The 26,253-nt window shown below is 38.7% G+C and overlaps 1 protein-coding gene across 1 annotated transcript; it reads left to right on the top strand.

The window, feature by feature from the left end:
* Window positions 1-1,019: 1,019 nt before the first annotated feature.
* LOC107587669 (tubulin-specific chaperone cofactor E-like protein) lies at window positions 1,020-25,379 on the top strand. Its single transcript, XM_016275533.1, has 10 exons — window positions 1,020-1,119; window positions 4,854-5,020; window positions 7,054-7,223; window positions 7,504-7,643; window positions 8,988-9,169; window positions 9,817-10,073; window positions 10,895-11,021; window positions 11,182-11,298; window positions 23,714-23,786; window positions 25,318-25,379. Exons 3-9 carry the CDS (start codon window positions 7,085-7,087, stop codon window positions 23,742-23,744), a joined length of 993 nt encoding a protein of 330 aa, XP_016131019.1. The 5' UTR covers window positions 1,020-1,119; window positions 4,854-5,020; window positions 7,054-7,084; the 3' UTR covers window positions 23,745-23,786; window positions 25,318-25,379.
* Window positions 25,380-26,253: the final 874 nt, after the last annotated feature.

Here is a 26,253-nt window from a genome sequence, read left to right on the forward strand (position 1 = left end):
GTGATGTCCGTTAGCCCCATGTTATTCCATAACTGTTGTTATTCTTTCAACTGCAATAAAATATTATAAGACTATTAACTTGTCATGATTTTATTAGTTGTCTGAGTTGCAACACAATGTTTTTGGAGCTAACTCATTTTAAACTAACTCAAAAAGTGCACTTAACTTTAAATGCAACACTTTGATTTGACCTTTTTAAACAGCAGTTAATTGTATTGAGTTGTTTTGTTGTTTGTGCACTGAAAACTAAAATGCAGAAGAAACTGAAGCAAAAGATAGCTATACAAAAATGAACACAAATAAAGAAAGCAAAATTGAAATGAACTAAATAAATATTCAGGACAGTTTTCTTGTTCTTTACACACTCCAATGTTTTTCTCTCATCTCAGTATATTGATAATACGAAGGTTTTTCCCTTTCGACCACCAAAATGTGTTAATGTAATATAGCCTAATATTTATTTAGAACATTTAAGTTTTTCCTCGTAATAGAGTAAAACATGCTTCTTTTTTATATATATTATTTTTTTTTACATTTTCTTGAAACACAAGACTGACACATGTACATACCGTGTCTGTAACAATACTTGCTATGTACAGAAAAGAAAAGAAAACAAACAAACACTAGGGCAGGGTTCCTCAAATCTTACCCTGGAGGTCCAATGCGCTGCAGAGTTTAGCTCCAACCCTGATCAAACTCATCTACCTGTGATTTTCTAATGATCCTGAAGACATTGATTAGCTTGCTCAGGTGTGTTTGATTAGGGTTAGAGCTAAACTCTGCAGGAAAGTGGATCTCGTGGGCCAGATTTGAGGATCCCTGCACTAGGGGCTCATATTACATAAAAAGTGAAAACATGCTTTTTTTTTAAAACAAACCCATCTTATATCAGCGTAATGAACACTGCCATCCCTAACTTCGTGAATAGCACATTGTAATTTGACAAGATGTGATTGGAGTGTGTGATGTGATGCTGCCGCCCTCTGTACTGGAGCTGCAGGCAGCGAAACAACCCTGATTCTCCAGAAGGAAGTAACTGCGGTAGAGCTTCGTGTTCAAAACACTGTCAACGGATCAACAACAAAAACAAGCAGCGCGATCTGCTGACCTTTGTCATTGGTAAGCGTATCAAACTACTCGAGTAAAATGCCACACATGCATTGCGCCTTTTATTTATTGTGCCTGTAGATGAAGAGACGGGCGATGCGTTATAAATAGCCATTTGATTCAAAAATGTTTTTTTTCCCCCCAAACATCCAGCATCGTAAATATCCTCTCTTTTTGTCATCGTGTGACATTTGCCTTTTAGCTGCAGGTCGCATTTATAAACGTGCTTTCTTTCGTTTAAAACGTTGAACTGCGTTTCGGTGCAGCCTAATGTTGTTTTTGTGATAAATAAATAAATAAATAAATAAATAAAATCTACCCGCTTATTGGCTGCCGTCGTCACCTTTGTGTATGCCTGTGCTTTAGTGTAGTTACATTGCGACTATATTTAGCTCAGCATGAAGGCATACCGTGAGTTTAAAAGGACACGTACGGTATTATCCGTTATTGTTTAAAAACACTAAAACTCATGAAACTCTAAAACAGACACGCTGTGCGTGTAAATACTGGCCCCCCAAACATCCAGCATCGTAAATATCCTCTCTTTTTGTCATCGTGTGACATTTGCCTTTTAGCTGCAGGTCGCATTTAAAAACGTGCTTTCTTTCGTTTAAAACGTTGAACTGCGTTTCGGTGCAGCCTAATGTTGTTTTTGTGATAAATAAATAAATAAATAAAATCTACCCGCTTATTGGCTGCCGTCGTCACCTTTGTGTATGCCTGTGCTTTAGTGTAGTTACATTGCGACTATATTTAGCTCAGCATGAAGGCATACCGTGAGTTTAAAAGGACACGTACGGTATTATCCGTTATTGTTTAAAAACACTAAAACTCATGAAACTCTAAAACAGACACGCTGTGCGTGTAAATACTGGAAAAGCAGAGCTGCAGAATCTGGGCGAACAGCGCAAATCCAAAACAAACGCGTTGTCATGGCAGCCGTGCATTTGAAATTCAACAACAACTTGTCTGTGACTTGAACAGTGTTGCCAACTTAGCAGTTTTGTTGCTAAATTTAGCAACTTTTCAGACTGCCCTGGCAACGTTTTCTTCCAAAAGCACCTAGCAACAAATTTAGCCGTTTAAAAAAAATTGATTTGGCAACCTTTAGCGACTCTTGATAAGTGACTCGGACAATAAAAAGGCACACATTTTCCATCCAAATGACACAAAAAGAGGAAACCACAGATGCCTAGCAGTACACACAGCACGAGAATTGAGTTAGCTGCTATTTGCAATTGTTCAATTTAATAATAATAATGATAATTGAATAATTGTTCATTTATGATACACTTTGTTAGTAGCTTGTACCTGCGATTGTTGATCAGTTAGTATACTGTAAGAAAAATGGAAAATCTTTCAGGACATCATCCACTGTAACCCGAAAACACAATGCGTAATTTAAAATGCAGGTAAAAACCATTACGGAAAATTCTTTCATATTAACATAGTTGATTGTGCCTTATTTTTACAGACTTTTCTTAGACGTGACTTGTGGCCAAGCATGGTGACCCATACTTGGAATTAGTGCTCTGCATTTAACCCATCCAAAGTGCACACACACACACCGTGAACACACACCCGGAGCATTTATGCTGTGGCGCCCGGGGGGCAGTTGGGGGTTCGGTGCCTTGCTCAAGGGCACCTCAGTTGTGGTATTGAAGGTGGGAGACTGAGCGCTGTACATTCACTCCCCCCACCTACAATCCCTGCCGGTACGAGACTCAAACCCACAACCTTTGGGTTACAAGTCCGACTCTCTAACCATTAGGCCACGACTTCCCCCAGCATACTAACTAACTACTAATACACTGCTTAAAGCATATTAGTTGAGAATGTGTAGAATTACTAGTTTAGTAGCTACTAAAAAAACTTAAAATGAAATCATTAAAAAATGTGTACGTTTTCAATAATTCAGTGTATTTACAAATACAGTTATTTCTATTTTAATATTATATCATGCATATTATTTTACAAACAAATCTAAATTAGCATATATAAAATATATTTTTTGCTGAGATTTGATGATGTGACAATTTTGCGTCGGGATTACGCAATGACGTCACAACGTCATTTAGCAACTTTTAGCAACAAATTGACCATCCTTTAGCAACTTTCTCTGAAAATTAGTTGGCAACACTGGACTTGAAATGAACGGCTGACTCCTGACCCGAGGCTTATTTTAGGACTAGTCGAGTCACGTTAACTGCTGTCACGGCAGGAGCACAGCAAATCGACAATTTTATCTTGAAACATTTTATATGAAACAGCTGTTGTTTTGGGAGATGTAACGTTAATAATCGATTTCATTAGGGGTTTTGATATTCACACTTTTCTGTCAGTGATTGGTTCTTCAATATTAGGTCTAGCGATTATGCAGAAATAACTAACTAACAGAGCGGGGTAGTAACTGATTACATGTAATCTGGATTACTGGATTAGAATAAATTACATTTTAAAATAGCCTACTGGTAATCAGACTACAGTTACTTTTTTTATTGATTACATATTATTCACACATTGGCAATAAATTACTCATAATTTATTGATTCTCCTTAATTCCTCTTTTTCATCTTTTAAATAGCCTACCTTATAGCGCTTATATTCATTCAGAATCGTCACAATAGAAATATAAAGCCATCGCAATTTTCATTTCATGCCAACTGTAATATTTGTGGATTTTAGCGTGATTAAAATGCAGTAGCCAAGTCCAGAAGTGTCCAACTTTTTTGTAACACTTTACAGTAATGTTCCATTAGTTTACTAAATTAGTTATCATGAACTGACAATGAAAAATACTTCTAAACCATTTATTCATTTTATTTATATAAAATGTTTAAAACTTGCTTCAAATCAAAAGTTGTGTCTGGTAATATTAATAAATTGACCTAATATTTAATTAATCAACAATAAACAGTTGAATTCTTTTAACAAAACAAAGATTAATCAGTACACATGCATTTCTCATTATTAATGTTATTTAATGCATTTTATTTAATATCTAATGGGAGCTTATCATAAAGTATTTTTTAAAAAGTTAAGCAAACTGGTAATTATAAACTGGTTAGTTACATAAACAAAAATGTTTGGTCTGTAATACTAATGCAGTCCCATCCACCCACTATGGGTGTTTTATAGTCTCTCTCTCTCTCTCTCTCTCTCTCTCTCTCTCTCTCTCTCACACACTCACTCTAAAAAGAAAAAAATAAACTTTGTCTGGTCTGGAAAGACAAGGTTTTGGAGCAAGATCAATCTTGCTTTGAAGTGTGGTTTGTGAGATGTACTTTGAGTGGACTTCACAGAAGGTTGTGACAGATATCTGTCTGTGCCGGTTTCATTCTGAGGATTAGATTAGATGTAGATCACTCTTCTGCTCATGGAAAGGCACCCACAGACAGAATAAATCACCAGGCCAATCTTTTAGCATTGAAGATCTCTTTACACTTACAGATTCATCTGTCAAGACAAAAGAGGCTCATACATATGCTCAGCGCGCCCCATCCGTTCACACCACTGGAGTTTTCCCATGGTGCTTTTGTGTAAAACAGCAGCATATGGGAGTCAGACAAAGCGTTATTGGATCTGATTTCAAGGACAGACCTTTCCATACCAGTGCTGGTGTTACCTTATTTGTCTAGGCATCATAAAGGGTTAGAAGAATGATTGTTCTGTGACCACAAACTTTCCATGTGACACATGTGCATCATCTCATTTGTCCATTTCTGTCTATTCTTCCACTCTGTTAGTATTTTGGAGTCAGGGGCTGTGGGACACCCCCAGCCCTGACCCACGAGGCCGCAGGTTAAGAGATCCATTCCTGGATGCTGTACATTCATAGCCATCGGGGGACTAGGATCAAAACCCTACAGGAGGCCCACCATCAATGTGCTCCTAGTTGCCCTCCAGATCAAAAGTGAGTCAACAGATTTAACTCTTTTGGCTTTAAACTTGTAACATTGCTTCTTATTATAGAAATCAGTTGCTTTTTAGCATGGAGTATTATTGTTTTGATTATTTAAAACACTTATGAATGTGACAAAAGGGTCAGCGACGTGACACTCAGTTTTTGTCCTATCAATTAATTTATTCAAGTAGTTTTGCATAATCCTTTATTATTATTTCTTAGAAAAATATATTAACAAAAGGGTTTCACTGCTTATTTGTTTTAAAATAAACACTTTTGTTCACAAAATTAAAGTCATCTAGCATTAATAAGCAGAAAAACTGAGTGACTCAGTGTTTAAATTCAACGCACCTGGCGTGAAAGACTTGGGCTTCGTTTTGGATAGTGAACTAAAGATGGACAGGCAAATAAACACAGTGGTGAGATCTTGTTTTTTTTCATTTACGTCTATTAGCGAAGACGAAACCGTTTTTATCTACCACTGATTTGGAGAAAGCCATTACGGCTATCGTTTTCACTCGAATGGACTACTGTAACTCCCTTTATTTTGGAGTTGATTGTGGTGCACTGGGGCGCCTACAGAGAATCCAGAACGCAGCGGTGAGAATGATTAAGTCTGCAAAAAAACATGACTCAGTCACTCCATTACTTGCATCACTAAATTGGCTGCCGGTACGGCTTAAAATAATTTATAGGATTCTTATTTTCGTTTTTATGGCCCTTCACAATTTAGCCCCTGGGTATTTGTCAAGTATGATATCAGTTTATATCCCTACGAGATCTCTGAGGTCCGAAAATCAACACCTCCTTTGTGTAACTAGGACAAAATACAAACACAGGGGAGATAGAGCCTTTTCGCGAGCTGGTCCAAAACTGTGGAATGACCTCCCTCCTAGTATTAGATCCGTTAACTCACTACCGGTTTTCAAAGCTGTGTTAAAAGCACATCTTTTAAAGACTAATGAGGAGTTGTTGTGATGCAGGTTTAGTTATTTTAAATTGTGTCCATGTTGTTATGTGATTTGTGTTGTTATTTGAGACTATGCTTATTTTTATGTAATTTTATTGTGATATTGTGAAGCACTTTGGGCAACCTGGTGTTGCATTAAATTGTGCTATATAAATAAATAAACAAACAAACAAAAAAACAGGAAATTATATCACAGAGAACACTGCCACAGATCCCCATGAGTGTCCAACTCCCCAAAAACATAATAATATTTATGTTATATCTATTATTTTAATAGTTCATATAAAAAAAAAAAACTTTTACCTTGAAAAATATATATTAAAATCCTTTTTGATGATCCTAGAGCCACTATTGATTTGTGTTGTTATTTGAGACTATGCTTATTTTTATGTAATTTTATTGTGATATTGTGAAGCACTTTGGGCAACCTGGTGTTGCATTAAATTGTGCTATATAAATAAATAAACAAACAAACAAAAAAACAGGAAATTATATCATAGAGAACACTGCCACAGATCCCCATGAGTGTCCAACTCCCCAAAAACATAATAATATTTATGTTATATCTATTATTTTAATAGTTCATATAAAAAAAAAAAACTTTTACCTTGAAAAATATATATTAAAATCCTTTTTGATGATCCTAGAGCCACTATTCATGGTGTAAGGAATATGTCTTTCTTTGCTTTTTACTTGACATTTTTTTACCAGATGACTATTTTAGAGTCATTCAATTTAAACTGTTCTTGTGAATAGTAATACATTTTTTTATTTACTATATAACACATTTCTACAACTCTGGAAATGTTTTAAACTAGATTTTTAAAGGAATTAAAAAAAAATCCTGGACAGTCATAAATGTCATTGACCCAAACGTCAGCTCTTTGAAACTTGTTGTACTAACCTTTGCCCCGGCCCAAAATTCCAGACAACTCTCTTCTAATGTTAGCAAACCATTTCTTTCAAGTGCATGCCTTTCCACTCGGTCCACATAACTGATAAACCTGTTTGTTTCACTGAATCTGATACTACATTCACCTTAACACACTCAATCCTGTTTGTGTTTGCTCAGCTGAAGGTGTGAGAGTGTGAGGAGAGGTGAGATGGAGTCAGAGGAGACAGAAGGACGCACTTTAGTGCAGGTAATCAGTGAGAAGTACAGCCCGGAAAACTTCCCATACTGCCGTGGGCCAGGAGTTGGAGTGGTGATCCGGTCGAGTCCCCAGGGTTCACCTGTCAAAGGTCAGTTTTATTTTTGGCATTAGGTGAAATGCTGAGCCTCCTAGTTAACAAGGGTGTGTTAGATACGATCTAGATCTAGATCCTGGCACACTGGTTATTATCATTTAACACTGTTTTGCTGTGTCTGTTGAAGAACACATGTTGATATCATTATATAAATGTATTCTAGGGCCAAAACCTAAAGGATATTCCAAAGATATTAAGTTAAATTATTTTTCATCAATTAATTACATTAACTGGTTATTTAAAGGCAGTTTATGTCTCTGTATTTGTGTGTTAGATCGTCTGAATCTGCCCAGAATCCTGGTTCTGGATAGTTGTGGAATCACAGAGGCCGGAGATGAAGAGGAGGTGGCCACTTTCTGTGCTCACGTGGTTGAGTTAGACCTCTCTCACAACCAGTTAAAAGACTGGGGAGAGGTGATAAAAATGTGTTCGAGTCACAGGTTTTGTCTCGGTGTATTTACATTTGTGTATTTAACGCAAAAATGTCATTTCACATTAAGATATATAGGTAACGCTTACTGAACGATTCAATAATATTCAGTTCATTTACAGTGATTAATGCATTAGGTATCATAAGCTAACAATGAACAACAAATTTAATGTTAATTTATTCAACTTAAAAAAAAAGTGTTAGTATTTGTAGAAATTCAAATTAATTTAGTAAGTTTAATAAATGCTGTAAAAGTATTATTGCGTTAAATCATGGTTAACATATAGAACCGTATTAAAGGGGTCATATGATGCGATTTCAATTTTTCCTTTCTCTTTGGAGTGTTACAAGCTCTTGGTGCATAAAGAAGATCTGTAAAGTTGCAAAGACTAAAGTCTCAAATCCAAAGAGATATTCTTTATTCTTTATATATTTCGTTTTATAAAATGGCTCATTCTAACACGCCCAAATGTTCACGCAAAGAAAGAAGGTGTAACTTTTATTCTCGCTGTAGTATTGTTGCTGCCGCCATGTCGTGAAGGCGCTGTGTGTTTCATTGTGAAAGCGATACTACTTTGTTTGGCCTTCCAAAAGAGGACGATATCCGCTTTGTCATGCCTGGAGCTGATCCGTGCTGGTCGCTGAGGAAATAAATCAACTTCGCTTGAAATCAACATCAGCTTTCACCGTGGACGAAGCGGAGTCCAGCCCGGGGTCGTCACATGTGGTTGCCGCAAGCCCGCCGGCCCCGCCGGGCATGAAGTTGCAAAGACTAAAGTCTCAAATCCAAAGAGATATTCTTTATTCTTTATATATTTCGTTTTATAAAATGGCTCATTCTAACACGCCCAAATGTTCACGCAAAGAAAGAAGGTGTAACTTTTATTCTCGCTGTAGTATTGTTGCTGCCGCCATGTCGTGAAGGCGCTGTGTGTTTCATTGTGAAAGCGATACTAATTTTTTTTGTCCTTCCAAAAGAGGACGATATCCGCTTTGTCATGCCTGGAGCTGATCCGTGCTGGTCGCTGAGGAAATAAATCAACTTCGCTTGAAATCAACATCAGCTTTCACCGTGGACGAAGCGGAGTCCAGCCCGGGGTCGTCACATGTGGTTGCCGCAAGCCCGCCGGCCGTGCCATTCTCAAGCCACCCGCCTCCGCTCACTCAAGCCCGCCCGCTGTTCCTCACTCTAGCCCCCGGCCTCCGCTCACTCTAGCCCGCCATGTGTTTCGTTGCGAAAGCGAAACGACTTTGTTTGGTCTTCCAAAAGAGGACACGACTAGAAATCAGTGGTTAAGCTTTTCTCTCCTTTCCTCTTCTCTTTGTAGATAAGTAAGATCCTGTCTAACATCCCTAACCTAGACTTTCTCAATCTGAGTATGAATCCACTGAGAGGGTCAAGCCTTGAGCCTGGAGCTGCTGAAGCGTTCTCAGGCCTCCGCCGCCTTGTGCTCAATAACACGCATGTCACCTGGGACATGGTGCACACACTTACACGAGAGATCCTAGAGTAAGTGTGTGTGTGTTTTATAGCATTTAAGTAGCCTCGGTCTGAACCCCCGCAGATTTTTTAGAGCTTTTTTTGTGTGTTTGTCTTATGTTTTTTTAATTATTTATTTATGATTTAAGTGTGCAGTGTCTCTGCATTGCAAAAGTTATTTTTTCCAAGCATTCATTGTTCGAACAAACAGGTTCTGCCACTGTAAACTTACACTGGTCGTTCAGCCTGAAGTCAATATGTCAGGCCCAAGGGGTCAAGGTTTAGTTCAAGGTTAAGATAATTTTAGACCCTGCTGTGTAGATTACTTAACTACACAATTCTTGGAGCAAAATAAGTTGACATTTTCAAGCAGCCATATATAATGACAAAATACAACTTCGCAAGCAACATATTACTAGAGAAGATGTTTTGCCAATTTTGGTGGGCTCTTAAACTAAAACTTTTTAAACTATGCCAAACATTGAAGCAGTTTTGTTAAAATATTTTTTCCCAAGAAATCAAAGATTATGCCAAAGTAACATTTTTATGTATTTTAATGCACTTTTTTTCCTAAAATGGAGGTATTATTTTAGCTCTCGCATGACCTTATAGTTGTGAAAATGGTATTTTTGTCACGCACTAAAACTTGGTGTTTTCGTGTGGTTCTATGTATGTAGGCTGGAGGAATTGTTTTTGTGTCTGAACGAGTATGAGAGCGTGAGTGTATCATCTATACCGTGCCCGTCCCTGCGCCTGCTGCATATCACAGATAACCAGCTGCAGAATTGGGCGGAGGTTCGTAAGTTGGGCCTTATATATCCAGGCCTGGTGTCTCTTATTCTGGCAAACAACTCCCTCTCGTCTATCCACGAGCCTGAGGACTCTCTACTGAGACTCTTCCCCAACCTGCGCAGCATCAACCTACACAACTCAGGTGCTGGATTGCATGAACTTCATCTCTGTAGAGTCAGACAGAATATCAGCGCGCACACACACACACACACACACACACACGTGTCTAGGTAGTTGCAGCATTACCCTTCATAATCTGTTCATTTATAATTTAAACAAAATTGAGTAGTTTTGTATGAGGAACAGACCAAAATTGAAGCAGTTCTTCACTGAAAATCTTCCCTTCCACTGCAGCTTTCAAATGTTCTTTTTCTATTATTCAGTAGGTCATCTCCTTTCTGTGATTCTGAGTTGTAAATTAAGTACATCTCTTGAACAATCATGGGTTAGTTTACCCCAAAAATACATTTCTCACCCTCATGTTGTTCCAAACCTTAAGATATTTGTTCATCTTGGAAACACAAATTATATTTTTAATGAAACTTGAAAGATATCTGTCCCTCCGTTGAAGGTCTATCCCATTAATACTATGATGCTTCAAAAACTTTCTAAAACATAGAAAACGTAATCCATATGAATCCACTTGAATGGTTAATCCAAGTCTTCTGAAAAGACACAATTGCTTTATGTGATGAACAGATTTAATTTGGACTTTTATTCACATTTAAACACTGATCAACGCACACATCTAATATGGTAAAGGGAAGCCCAAATTTGCTTGCTTGATGTGTTTTGAACAAAAATTCATTAAAATGTCTTCATTTGTGTTTCGAAGATGAAGCAAAGTCTAGTGTGTTTGGAACAACATGTGGGTAAGTAATTGAAAATTGACAGAATTCATTTTTAGGTAAACTACACCTTTAATGGATTATTAGCTAATATGTACGTGTTGTGTTATTTTAGGTCTATGTTGCTGGGAGGACATTGAGAAACTGAATTTCTTCCCAAAGCTTCAAGAGGTCAGAGTGATGGGTATTCCTTTACTGCAGCCCTACACCGATCAGGAGAGACGTTATCTTATGGTAGCACAGTGAGTAATCATACACAAAAGTAGCCACTTTTGAAATTGTTAGAAATGATTACACAAATCAATGTGGTCACCGATATGGAGTTGTACACGTCCATGTATTCCGTGTCTCTTTCTGTTTCCCTCGTTCACACACAATTGTTCTTCTTCTGTGTTTTGTAAGGTTGCCTCATGTGACTGTATTGAACGGCAGTGTTGTCACTAATGGAGAAAGAGAGGATGCAGAACGCTTTTTCATCCGCTACCACCTGGACTGCCCTGAGGATGAGCTACCCCAGAGGTGACCCGCCTGCACCCCTCACGCCACCACACTCCATATACACAACTCTCTCAATCTTTATAGACATATAAAGTACAGGAAATATACAGTACAGTACAGAAAATACATATACTATTACTATATACAGTACAGAAAATGATTGGTGTCTATGTCATGAAAATATTCAATTTAATCAGCCTATAATATCGCTATTATAATTGAAACAATATGCTTCTTTGGTTACACTTTATTTTAAGGTGTCCTTGTTACAGTGTAATTATACATTTAAGTACTGAGTAATATTAATTAACTACATGTACTTACTATATGTTAGGGTTAGGATTAGGGTTTGGCTTAGGGTTACTTGCATGTAATTATGCATAATTAATTGTTATTATAATAGTAAGTACATGTAACATGTGTAACAAGGACGCCTTAAAATAAAGTGTTACCCCTTTTTTATTTTTATATCTCGGGTTACCCATAACTAATGTTACCCATTTTCCTCAAAGTTTGAAAGTTGATAGCTCTTTGGTTTCTCTCTGCAGTTTTAGTTATTCTGAATTAGTACCCCTAAGTAGATACTTCTTTATTGAACACTAAGAGGCTGTCTGTTAATTATTTACAGCATATATGGATATCCATAAAATAAGTCTATATAGAAACATACAGAGGGACTTTAAAGGGTTTAAAGTTGCAATGAAACTGGAGTAGGGACAAATCTTTTTTTTTTTCTGTGTTGTGAAGTTCATCTTAGTAAAACTGATTATTGAAAAGGAAAATAATGCAGTGCAGGAGCTTGTTTCTATGCATCGGTTGTTAATTTGGATGGAGGCAGATCCGAATTTGAACTTACAGTCGATTGTAAGAAAGAGGCAGGATTTAATCAGATGAAATTATTGGAGTCTAGCATAGGTCAGTGGACAGAATTCTGTCATTTCAATGGAAGATCAAGTTATGAGATTTGGATTAAGAATTATGAGGACAAAAAAATTTAACAATATGGACAAATGAGTTCACAATTAGATCAATAATATGCACTCAGAAAATAGAGATGAATTTTCATTTCATGCTGACTTTAATGAGCACCAGTTTGTTTTCGTATACAAATAAACATTGTCAGTTTTGAATAATGCACTGAAAAGTGTTTTGCTCTAATTTAGGTTACATCCTCTAACAGTCGTTCCACAGACATTAAAGGTTAGTTTAGCCCTTGCAGTTTTTATTGTCAGTATTGCTTGTTTCTCAGTAGCTTACTATAGAATGTGGTTACTCTAGTTGGAACAAAATTTTGCTGCTATGTAATAAAATCTTGGGAGAGCCCAGCCACCTCTTTCCGGTTTAGCACAAATAGCCTTTCTGTCTTTCTCTCTCTCTCTCTAAGTGGATTGGGACCAGGGGTTGTCAAACACTGTACAAATATCATAAAAGTTATAAAAGTTGTCCATACAACTAGTGCACTATATTCCAAGTCTTCTGAAGTGAGTGAGGAACACACTGAAATGTATGCGGTTATTTATTGGAAATCTGACTAAAATTTTGATTGATAGCTGTGGTCACCATTCACTTTCATTGTTTGAAAGAAGAAAGAAAATCAAATGGGTTTCAAAGACATGAGAAAGTTTTCATGACTGGGTGAACCATTCCTTAACAACTCACTTTTTCATTTATTTCTTCTTGTGCCCACCGGGACCACTTCTTTAGAGTCTTTCTTTTCATCACCTATGTAAACTAAAACCCGGGTACACTGCCCCTCATTTCTGACCTCCTCACTCCATCCACAACCTCGATTTATTTTTTCTCTGTCTGTTTCTGGAGGAAAAGCCATTTCCCAGAGGGAAGAGTTTGAGATGAGAGTTGGCACTGGAGGGTGAAAGGGCAGGTGTAGAAGTAGATGGTAAACTCTAGATATGGGTTAAGGTTACCCCCTTTTTGAACCCAGCCTGCTCTTTCCCCCACCCTTTGAGCGCAGATCAGAGCTTAGGCTTTGTTACCGACTCTGTGATAAAACTCTGAAAGAGGGCAAAGATCTGAGAAAGAGATGGACAGAAAGAAATGATGCTTCCTTGACCTCAAACACACCTTTGGACCGGGCCATCTTTGAATGCATGAGACGTAACTGGTATAGAGACCCATTCAGCCTAATTTATGAGACTCAAACTGTAGTGGCATAAAGTAATGGATAGAACCATTTGAGAGACTTTCAAAGTGATTCCACAGTAACCTTAGTCGCATTTACGGTTGCTTAGACATAAACTTTAGGTATAAGTAGGCATGGGACTGTTATCTTTATAAAGCTGAGAAGATATAGAGATTTGAGTGCTGGCTAGTGTAATTCAAACCTTTCACTGCTTGATTGCTCACAACGATTTCCCAGATCAGGCCTATATATGTTGTTTAGCATATACCTATGAAAATCCTTCTAAAACTACTTTGTGCACTAAAATAGCATTGGAAATAGTCTGGAATATCCTTCCATAGTACTGTCCTGTTAAAAAAAGTGTTAAATATTTTAGCTTTAGTTTAGTTGTTCCAATGCTGCAAACAAATTGGTCCCAGTCACCATCCACTGGTCAGCTGTGAGGTACATTTGTTACATAGCTTATGTGGGTAGGAGGGAGACCGTTAAATAGGTGAAGGAGCCCTATACATTCATCAGCCTTTGAGTAACTAAAACCTGAGTCGCGGCCATGGGCACATTGATCCTCCCTGGGAGGAATGGGAAACACAGGAATGAGACCAGAGGGGAGGGATGCAAAGACAGAGATGACAGGAGGAGAGGATGAAGAAAATGAAAGGGGCTATTGGTCTTACTGTCTTTGAGTAACTATAGCCTGGGACCTTGTTGACATTTTGACAGTGAAAGACAACATAGGGGCCTAGAGGAGAACAACGAGAAGGTAAATGTATAGGGAAAGTCTAAGTGCATCACTCTTTACGGACAATGAGAAATTTAAGAAGATAAGTGGATTGCATAACCAGGCTCTTTAGCATCCATCATGGGCGATGTCGATGCTAAAGATGTCAAGATAGAAGCATTCATAGACAACATGTAGACAAGTCCCCATTAAAGCATTTACTGCCGTTTTAATTAATTTAGGGTTATAGTGGCGACTACATTGAGGTTGTGATGATAGCTTGAGGTGCAGTACCTGGGTTAATAACGATTTCTTCAAACATGCAGCAAATTTATCTAACTCAAGCATTTCTTTTTTTTGTAGTCTGAACAGGACTGAAACACAAATGAAATCAGACTTAAATGTGTTTCAGTCTAAGCAATCAGATCAAATTCCAAGTACTTTTTATTGTCAATCAGGACACGTAACATCATACAGGATGTGAGGTAGTGTCTAAAGCTATGTCTGAATTCATTTTAATTCATTTTGTCAATAGTAAATTAGAGCTGTTTTCAGGGGGGACCACCGGCAACATTGTCTCAAACCCACTAATGTCCTCAATAATAAAGCTAACTCATTGGGTCCCATCCATAAAATATTAAGTATAGTGAATATTTTGGACAAAAATTGCTTCTGTTGTCTGTTATCTTGTCTTGTGTGACTCTCAGTTGTTTGAAAAGAAAACAATACTCTTGGTCTCATGCAACCACCTACATCATTGCTATAGCAACCCATGTAGCTATACTAGTTATTGCCTACACTGTGTCAAGAAACAGATACGATTTCAACTGATGCAAAATGACTGTCAGTCCTAAAGTTTGTAAAGCACAAACGGCAGCTGTGTGGAGTGTGAACAAAGCCTAAGGAACTGTATCTCCACTGTACTTTCAAATAGACAGGTTCCCCACCCCCAAGTTCATCCAGGGTGACTGCCACTGTAATATGTGTACTAAACTTGCTTTGGATAAAAAGCCAAATTGCTAACATGTAAATCACAAGTGAATTTAATTGGGTCTCAAGGGGACATTTCTCATGTTATGTTGTAGGTATCTAAATTTTGAGCTAATGGTGATTGTGTGCATGTTATCTACCTGAAAACGGATCATGTTGTTTTTGAGGCCATCAACAACTGCAGTATCTACAGTAGACTCACTGTATGGCTCTACTATGAACCTGGTGCACTGCATGGTGGCGACTGTCCGGTCCCATCTCTGAGACTGATCTAAGCACTGTTCAAGGAATCCAAGGCAGCTATGTTATCACAGCGAACACCCATTCGCCTTCAATTAAGGAGCTTAGCCACACTAAATGAGACCCTTGAGTGAGACTGTTCTTTCTCAGACAGAGTGGCACTTTGTATAGAGGGGGCAGTATTCCCATGGCGAAGGCAGGGAGCCACAGGCACCTACCCAGGCTCAGGCTCTGCTTTGTGGGGAGACTTTTCTGGACAGGCTGGGGAAATTACTTTGATTGGCTGTGTCGGTTACTGTAGCCCTCTAAAGCTAAAAGACTTTTTTTGTGGAGATTTTATTTAATTGTTCCTGCCGATCTCCTCTTATCTTTCCCACAATCCTTCAGCAAGATGGGAAAGAAGGGAGGGTAAACGGGGTGGTGGTGAGAACTTTCTCACGGTTTAAAAACTCAGTGTGCTTCACAGACACACAAACAGGTACTCAAATACAACACCGCATTTTCTCACAAACACACACAACTCTGGTCGCTTCCATGGTGCACTGATATTAGTATTGTTTAGAGGAGCTGTCTTTTTTTAATGTTTGAGAGTGATTGACAATTTTGATGAAAACAGACATATGCAGACCTCCCACCATGCAAAAAAACATTTCTGCTGAGGTGTAAAATTCCTCGCGGAGGAACATTATTCTGGTAATTATGTGATTTGGGCTTCGACTTAGCTCTTCAGCATGGCTGAATATGAAAGTTTGAGGCATACCGGTGTAACCATGGATACGGGCAATCTTTTTGTAATAATAATAATAATAATAATTTATGCATTTAGCAGACGCTTTTATCCAAAGCGACTTACAGTGCATTCAGGCTATACATTTTTTACCAGTATGTAAGTTTTGTAAGAGCAAATGTCATTAGCAATGTCAAAACTCGCCCCCTCCTAAAAGAAAGAAGTAAGTAGACGTCGAAGTAGAAGTAAGTAATAATGTCTTTTGAGCAGGTAATAGTCTTCCACTGTAGTGGAAAGTGATTGCTTATATGATCCCTCATATGGTTTATTTTTGAATGATCATTGTATTTATAATGTTCCCGAGTAGTTATGGTATATATATATATATATATATATATATACAATATCATGCCGAAATGGCAGTCACATTCACTGCATTTAATTTACTTGTGTACCTACAGTGGGGTAGGAGTGCCCAGATATTTGCATTTAATCATTTAAACTATACATGTTTTTTGCTCAATAAGCTCAAGACACTGCTGTCTAGATTTATTAAGCAATGCTCTCTTTTAAAATCACTTAACAATGGATAGACATCTTGGCTAGACTTGAAAAATGCCAAAATGACTGAATACAAGGAAAAAATATGTAGATGCAGATTGTGAATGCTTGGAGAAGGGGAGACTGACACTTTAGGTATTTTCTCTGCCACTTCTTTGCTGCTTGAATTACAACAGGGTCACATACAACCCTGAAGCCCTCTAAGGTTTACACACTTTACATTCAAAAACACAGCTCCCCCTATTATGGCCACAGACCGACTGCAATCCCCTAGTCTCCTCTCACTAGTGGAAAGAGTCCTTGGAATATGTAGGTGCCATAGTCTCATTGATGTTTAAGACAGATCATGTGCTGTTGGGTTATGAATTTGCATTTGATTATTTTCACACCCATGTTACAGAGAAGGAAAACTCAAGGGGACCAATAATAATGAGAATTAAGCCATATTTAATTTTTATTGAGTAGATATGCTTTTTTGTGGGCTTATTATTTTAAAAGTGGAAATGTGCACACTGATAAATTTAATTTTGACTTTGACTTTGACTTTGACTTTTATTTTATTATATATTTTTATTTATTTATTTTTATTTTGACATATTACAAGTTTAAAGCAAGTTGAAGATATTTCTGTTGTCATTTGTTGAGCATGAAACATTAAGGGAAGCCATACACAAATAACCTCATTGTGCCTATTTTATAGCTTGCAAACGACTGTCAGTGCATTCGGTAAGTACCTGTTCCCTGACCAAAGAGAATTGTTTGATGAACTTAAACCATGCCCTTTCTTAATATCAAACTATAATGTGTTGCACAGATATGGACTAATTTTAACATTCAGTCTTTTGGACTTGTTTTTTTTTTTAACCACAGTCAGCACATACCAGTCTATACATTTCAGGAATTGGATTACCAGGGCTTGTCCTGTTCATTCCCATGCCATTTCCCAGCAGAATGGCTCTAATGTTGGAGTGACTAATATAGTATAGTCTCCCTCTCTTGTTACCAAGCTGTCCCTATGCAACCCTATCCCAGTGGAGGGTGTTAACGGAGCTCAGAATCCATTAAAGTTTCAGATAAGCTAAAGTTGTTATATATATTAGCACTACTACATGGATATTTTCAGATATTTAGACAGCTTTGTTTCAGTGTAACCACATATGTCACACTGATGATCTGGTATTATCTTATCACAGAGAAGTCCAGCTTCTGGCTCTCTAATCTGACTCTGTTATGCTTAAAAGTCCCATCACTGTTTCATTTGTGTCCTATCACTGGAAATTGAGCTTGTCATATTTTTGTCCAAATCCTCTGATTATACCATATTGTTGCCACATTTATTTACTCACTCCCCGTGTAATTTTACTTTTCACTGAAAATTGTAAATCCCCATAATGCTTACTAATGTCCTACAATGTTTGCTTTCATTCTCATCTGTGAACCATAGTGTGTTCGCTTCCAGCATCCCCTTTCTCCCGTCTTTCAGCAGTGCCTGTGTCTCTACAAGTTTCTCATTGCTCATATTTTGTTCTTATTGTGTTCTGGTTGTGGTGATGACTCGGGATCCTCTCTGTTCTGCTCCCAAAGGACATCTGGCCTCTAGCGCCAAAATGTTGTTAACAGAACAGGTGCTGACATATTTACCTATTGCTGGGTCTGTATAATGGTGTTTTCAGAGTTTAAAGCGGGCCATTGGCTTGTGCCATGGATATTAATTCAGTGTTAATGGTTATATGAACACGGATATAGAATATTGTTGTAAAAGTGTGTGATTTGTGTTACGAGTAATGGTATTTTACCATTATGTGAAATTCTGTTGAATGCCATACTGAAAAATGTAAAAAAATAAATAAATAAAAAGCAGCCAAGGCTTTGCATGAAATTAATTGAGTCTTCATGTACCTCAAGCTGCCACGGTAATAAAGTTTCTCTTTTTAATGACATTTGTTTTATTGTTAGTGGACGTAACATTACATGGTTCATCTGACATGAGCAGAGGTATGTTAATGTTAATGATGTTAACAGCAGAGGTCCCCCATGTTATGTCTTCATTTAGTTTTAATCCAGTCCATCATACACCTGCATTATTTTGTCCCAGCTGTTGAACCTGCAAAATTTGAGTGGTACAGCATAACAACCAGTATGGTCCGTCTGGTAAAGCTAACCTTGTAACCTGTTTATTTCACCTTCGTCTGTTGCCTTTTCTGTTTTTTTTGCTGTGCTTTCTTTTAACTATTCTTCTTGCCGTAGTTGTGTATTTTACCCAACCCACACTAGGGACTAGCCACTGCGGAGACCTCACCAAGAACCTAGGCAAATGCTAGCATCCAACTGGAGTCTATCCAGCCAGACAGCCACATGCAAGACTGCCACCTGGATCACCGCAACAGTTTGGCTGATAGAAAGTATCATGCCTTATTGGTTTCACCATGTTTAGAAGTGCTAGCCTAACCCTGTCACGCCTACAGGTGAAAGCTACACGTGCCAAATCTGGCATCGCTGTCACACTCGCAGACTCACGCACAGCTCTGTACAACCAAGGCTTAAAACTTCCATCTCCTTAGTGGCCTTACTGTTGGGCAGCATAACCTCCCAGAGTGCAGCAGTATCCAGAGTTCACTGGTGGATCGGCAACACAGAGAGTTGTGCCAATCTGAGGGAAGAAGAACAAGGGGTTACCAAGGCATGAAAGCAGGGGTAGGCTACAAAGACAAGGTCACACCGGGAGCTGCTGAGGGATTTGGTGCATTTTGGATGGGTGGGGGATGTAAGATTTTTTTTTTGAATCGCCTCTCTGTAGCTAGAGCAAAAAGAACTGGCTGGGCAGCTGGTAGCCTGATCTACCCTGTGCATCATGGAGCAAGGATGGCTGAAGGAGGCTCATTGTGTGGCCAAGAGGGGGAGATGTTTTCTGAGAAGGTTTGAGTTACCTTAAGGGGGCTTGACATTGTTGAGGAAAGGAAAGAAAATGAGGGCAAAGCAACTGCTTGGCGTTGGATGCATCAAAGAGGTTTGGATGAAAATTAAGATACTGGATGACCCAGCCAGGTTCTTATCCAGGACCTTTTCCAGCTTCCAGGGTCAGGCCTGGTGGACCTACCAGCAAGCAACTACAGCGTTGGTGCATTCAACTATGCTTCAGTCCTTTCCCACGGAAATGGTTCGATGACTCCAAAGTCTTTGTTGTACCCACTGACATTATGGTAATTCGGTCAGCCTGATTCAGATCTGCCAGGTTTGGTTGGCAGGTGGTTGATGGGGCTGACAGTTTGCGATTACATTTTATCAGACACTTGACTCCAGTGCCCAGACAGTGGAGTTAAAGCTTATCGTCAAGCTCATAGACATCTCTTGTTCTTGGTGGGACTGAAACTGGTTGCAAAGATGCAGGATTATCTCAGCTTAGTTGACCTATTCCACAACCACAACATTGTGTTTGTGGGTCAACATGAAAAAGAATGAGGGACAAATATAAAGACAAGACATAGAATGATAAACCCTATTAGTAAGCTCATTACAACGGCAGAGGGAGACGATGGTGAGAAGATAGGGATTGATGTCTCCTCCTTGTCCTTACTCACTATTTCTTTTTTCTATATCTGGTCATTCCAACACAAGATGATTCAACTGTCCAACAGTCAGCCTGGGACCACATTGCGCTCTTTGTCAAATTCTCTGTTCTTGTGCACTAGTTTAGTTAAGAGTATGGGCTGCATTTGCACAACAAAGCAACAAGGTGTAAAGGAACCCTCCACTGGGACCCCCACATTGGTCACAGGGAATCTGGGGTCTGCGTCCATCCAGTCGGCTTTCACACATCCTGCCCCCACCAGTATTTAGTTACGTCCACTGTCCTCCTAGAAACAATGCTGAGTCTGACTCGGATCTCGCTCCCATCTCCTTCCCAGACCCTATCACCGTGGATGCACCAATGATTTCCCCTCATTCTGTCATTATCTTACCACCGCATCTATGGAAATTAGCCCCATTTGGAGACCAACCTAGGGTTGAGTGAGCTGTTGCAAATGAGGCTGTCATTAATTGGTGCAGGGAGCCCAGTAAGACAGGAGGGGGAGCACTGATTCACTCACATACGCACACACATTGAGTGTCCAAGTTGATTCATGTTAATGCAGTAACCCAAGCTCTTCTCCCTTTTTCAGTCAAATAAAGCAATGTTTTTCTGCTGTGTTTCCTTTTGTAAATAAATGCCCCTAGGGTGGACCGAAGAGCCCCTTAAAGAGATGCAGTGGACTGTGCACTAGCTATGGAGAGGGCTGCTATCTAGGGAATCGAGGTTCAGTCCAAAGGCCTGACATTTTCTTCAGAAATCCTCTTTGTGCTTACGGCTCTAGTTTCAATATTTCCCTTCAGTTACTTACCAAATGCCACCCTTCACTGGTCCACAGGTCTACCCCCCTTCTCTCATCCACTCTCTCTTTACCATTCTGCTCTTGTTCTTCGTCTTTCCCTCTTTCAAAAGTCTCAACCCTCTCTTTTCCTCTCCTATCCTCCCCCTTCCCCAAAAACTGATCTCAGATTAACTTTAACACTATACCTGGTGCAAAAGGTAGCACCTGCCTCTGATGCGTCTCCCTCCAGTAGAGCCGTACAGGGAACCCACACACTCACTCCTCCTCTGTCCTCTCATTCTGGGATCACTTTCTCCAGACTTTTGCTCTTTGAAATCAAGCGCACCCTGCAGCACGGTTTGGGCCGTGTTTGCCATTCTTGTCCTTGGCGGTTGTCCGGTGGAATTGGACCAGCACGGCGCTCTGTGTGAGTGGAGGATTTGGAAGGGTTTTTCTGGGCAGTCTCCCCCTCCCTTTTCTGCATCCAAGAGCAGAGCTCCTCCGCTCTTGAGACTGCGTTGATGGTACCCACTTGGATGTGACTTAGAGGCTCATGCACAGGTGACGTGCTGAACTTCCGTCCTATGAAGGCAGGTGAGTGCTGAATTCTTAGTTGTGGTCTCGGAACCGGAGCTCTTGTGTTTTGTTCTTGTTTTGTTTTGCTTTCTTATGACAAATTCGCTGTCTTTCACTCCTTGTCAGTTTCTCACAAGTGATGTTCAGGTGCTCTCTACCTCGTTTACACCTCCCTTCTCTCTCTTTGTTTTGGAAACACACTTTGTGCGTGAAAATGTAAATGATAGGTTTTAACTTCCAATCGGTAACTAAGTAATTTTGATAACATCTATCATTGCTATTAATGCCAGTCGTCAGACAGGCAGCTTGTTTGAGATCGGTTTCTGAGAGGTTAGCCAAATGAACTCTGCCAGTCTATGTAATGTGAAGTGGAGAGCAATGGATTTGCCTGTTGGCATCTCATGCAGTATCTCATGGTTCACTTGGGAATCCCATCAAATGCCAGTTTCGTCTGTGCTGTGGTTTCATGACGGAAGATGTTATACAGGACATTGTCCAAACACATAGGCTCTCTTCAGGAGACTGGATTTCATTAATGTTGGATGTTCTTTCTTACTTAGCAATAGGAAGAAATGATTCACGTAAGACTATGACTTAAGAATCCATTCATTATTCAAGCAGCTTGAATTAAAATGTACATTTGTTTCCATGCCAATGTTTTAATAGGTTTTAATTATTTCCATGGAATGGTTTAATTAATAACATCCTGATACGGTTTGCACTGAAATGTTTTTTTTAATTACACATTTCCTCTGATTTCTAGAAAAAAACTATTTTTTCTTGTTGTTAATTGTTTGCATTTTTAGATGTACTTCATTTTAAGACTGGTTTTTATGACACTTTCTTTACTGTACGATAATTTTATGTGACAGCTCAATGCTAAATTTATTTTGCTACCACTGGATGATTATCTTACTAAGGCAAAGGCACAGGTCATCCGATTCCTGTTCTAAGATTCCAACATTGTGTGAAATATGAGAAATTTAGACTTACATTTGAAACCATGTCTTGACTGAGCTATAATGACATTGCGAGCTTTGGTAAGTGAAATCTGACAACATAATTTTGGATTTGTGATACTATGAAGAGCTTACATAATTCACAATAGGCAACTCAATGTGATTGTGTTTTTCCTAATACCACTGAATTATATAACATTTATATATTTTCATGCCATACACATGACATATGAGTCAAATACTAATTATTTAATAACACACTAGACCTTCGGCAGTATTTTTCTTTTGGATATGCATTTGAGTATTAGGTAGTTTATTTTAAGACAAGTTTTCTGTGGAATCATGCTTAAGACTGAATTAGACTGGATGTTTCAGTTTAAACCAGTGTTGCTTACTATTGCTTACTATCTGTTTTGTCACTGCACTTTCTAAAAGCCATTTAGTCCTCCTCATCAAAATATAGGTCTGCCTAAAACATTCCCAATTGACAGTTTTACCATCAGAATAATTTTATATCCTTATCATTTCCATCATTTGATATTTGGGAGGTTGACCAGTTATTTTGGCACACTAAGGCTGGGTGAATCTAAAGGGAGTGAAACACAAACTTCAGCCCCTCAGGGTTGCCGTAAAGACCCCGGCAACTCAAGCCTGCTAAATTAAACCCATTAGCCTCACTGTTCACAGCCCTTTCTCTGATGCCAACAAGTCCTAGCACATAAACACTTGGTAATGGACCCTTCAGACGATGGAGAGGAGCAAGGCATGTTCTCCCAGCCGCGGGCTCATTGGCACTGTGGAGGCCTGGAACTGCAGCACCATAGCCCACTCACACGGTAGTGCTAGAGAATGTGATCCCAACACATTGTTCTCCATCACATAATAGAACCTTTTCAGCTCAGGGCGAACAGGCCCACCATGGAGTGGGAGAAAGGGGCAGAATGCCCCCATGGGAGACCTGGGAGACTGCACTTTAAACCAGGGAAGATTGGAGACAAATGTGTCTTGACCTAGTTGTTTATTTCTTTAAATAGGTTTATTATCATACTTAAAAAAAATATTATACTACTAATGGTTTTCTTTTTCTTTTTTAATCTTAAAATAACTGATATTTATAAGGCTGGTGGCACTACAACATTGCTTATTTTTTGTAATGAATATTTCAATGTTTCTCAGGTGTTTAGGATGGTCAGAACAGGCACTTTAGTCTCTCTTCTCCAGCTCTTCAGCACCCTTGCTCCCAGAGGAGGTAAGTGATGTCCTCTTAGTACTGCCTATATACCCTCTCCTGCTTCCACAGCCCCTCCTGAGCATTAGATGTAACAGTGATTGATGGACAAAAAGAGCCAAGGCACTGAATAAAGAGTCAATCAATAAGTAATGATATCATAATGTGACATAAATATAAGAACCCAAAACCTTTTCCAAGTCGGTGTAAATGACTTCATCAGTCTGAAAAGTGCTCCTTCTTAAGGTTGATTTTTTTTTGTTTATTTTTGTAAAATGGTCTTTTGTGCTATCATCCACACAATCAAAGTTGGTTGCAAACATAATTACTTGTTTACATAGGATATATAATGTATTTTATATTTTTAGGCACTCAGGCTATAGTTTGACAGAATGTTAAAATTCAACATGCCATGGGAAGTCAATCTAACTTAACATTTTCTTATATTGATATTGTTCATTTCTTACTCCTTAACAGTTCATAATTTTACACATGGCTCTCGATTCGGACTTGCTCTTATGAAAATGTACCATAGTTCTTAACTGTAGCATTTGTTATAATAAAGCCAGCCTATTAATCATTACCCGGTCAATAATGCCTTTTTTTATTCATCTACAGTGTGGAAAAAAAGTATTTAGTCAGCCACCAATTGTGCAAGTTCTCCCACTTAAAAAGATGAGAGAGGCCTGTAATTTTCATCATAGGTATACCTCAACTATGAGAGACAAAATGAGAAAAAAAAATCCAGAAAATCACATTGTAGGATTTTTAAAGAATTAATTGGTAAATTCCTCGGTAAAATAAGTATTTGGTCACCTACAAACAAGCAAGAGTTCTGGCTCTCACAGACCTGTAACTTCTTATTTAAGAGGCTCCTCTGTCCTCCACTCATTACCTGTATTAATGGCATCTGTTTGAACTCATTATCAGTATAAAAGACACCTGTCCACAACCTCAAACAGTCACACTCCAAACTCCACCATGGCCAAGACCAAAGAGCTGTCAAAGGACACCAGAAACAAAATTGTAGACCCGCACCAGGCTAACTTGCACAATTGGTGGCTGACTAAATACTTTTTTGCCCCACTGTATATAGCATTTGTTATGAAAAACAATAGCCTGCACATTTAGAAACAATATCTACAACATAAATCTATAGGGGAAAAAAATCTATTCCCTTAATAGATTATCTATTATAAATTCTACAAGTTAGACAAAATTTACCACAATAAATAAGCCTACAATAAAACGTGATAAATTCTAGTAAAGGTGGTCATGGGTAGTTTAAAAAGATTTTAATATATGTTAATGCTGGTGCAAGATTGTTTTCTCCTCTTTTCTTCAGTCTTTTTAGTTTATGTGCCTTTTTTAGATAATGTGCGACTTTCAATTTCTTGATAGAATTCTAATAGATCACACATTTTACCATCAGCTTTGCTGGTTTTGGTCTACGCCCCTGATCTGTCCAAAACACCCTCACAGGGCCAACTGACCAATGCGTTTTTGCTTTGGAAACTATTTCTTTGTCAACATTTACTTTTCCTCTGCTTAGCTTTTTCTCAGGATACCCTCTACCCCTTTGGACCCGCTCACAGGGATTTAGAAACCCCTAAGATGGATGATGGCAGTTCTCCAGAGATTCCAATACTAATTCCATTCATATTCTTCAATCTGCCTTCTAGATCCCTTTATGTAAGTATCCAAAATATGGACGAGAACTGTGAGAAAAATCACCCAAAATCTCCATGCAACGTCTTAAGTGTTCAATTCAGCAGTGAATTGTGTAACAGCACATCATCCTATATTTCCCAATAGGTCAACAACAATGGAGTGATCTCCTTCAACATTCAGGTGAGTCAATTCACTCCAGAGGCTTTTCCCCTCAGTGACAGCCGTTCCTTCATTGCCCCTTTATGGGCTGACGTGCATAATGGTATCCGTGGGGATGTGTACTACCGTGAGACAACAGACCCAGAGATCCTGGAGAGGGTCACTCAGGATGTCAGAAAGTATTTGAAGAATATGGTGTCCTTCACTGCCACCTGGGTCTTCATTGCTACCTGGAATCAGGTCACCTTTTATGGAGGCAGCCAGACAACGCCGGTGAGGCAAAAATAGTTTAATTTGCATGGCCAATATCAAAACTGCGCTAATGAGCAGCATGTACTGTGTGATCACCACAATAATCACCACCACCAACACAAAAGAGAGTAATCATTCTTTTTTTTTTCTTTTCAGGTAAATACATTTCAGGTGGTTTTGATCTCCGATGGGCAAGCTTCTTTTGCTATGTTTAACTATGGAGAGATCAACTGGAGCACAGGCACGGCTAGTGGAGGAGACCCTCTTACGGGCCTGGGAGGAACCAGGTAGTTTAAAAAGATTTTAATATATGTTAATGCTGGTGCAAGATTGTTTTCTCCTCTTTTCTTCAGTCTTTTTAGTTTATGTGCCTTTTTTAGATAATGTGCGACTTTCAATTTCTTGA

This window comes from Sinocyclocheilus grahami, unplaced genomic scaffold (genome assembly GCF_001515645.1).
Source record: "Sinocyclocheilus grahami isolate Dianchi unplaced genomic scaffold, SAMN03320097.WGS_v1.1 scaffold95.1, whole genome shotgun sequence".
NCBI lineage: Eukaryota > Metazoa > Chordata > Actinopteri > Cypriniformes > Cyprinidae > Sinocyclocheilus > Sinocyclocheilus grahami.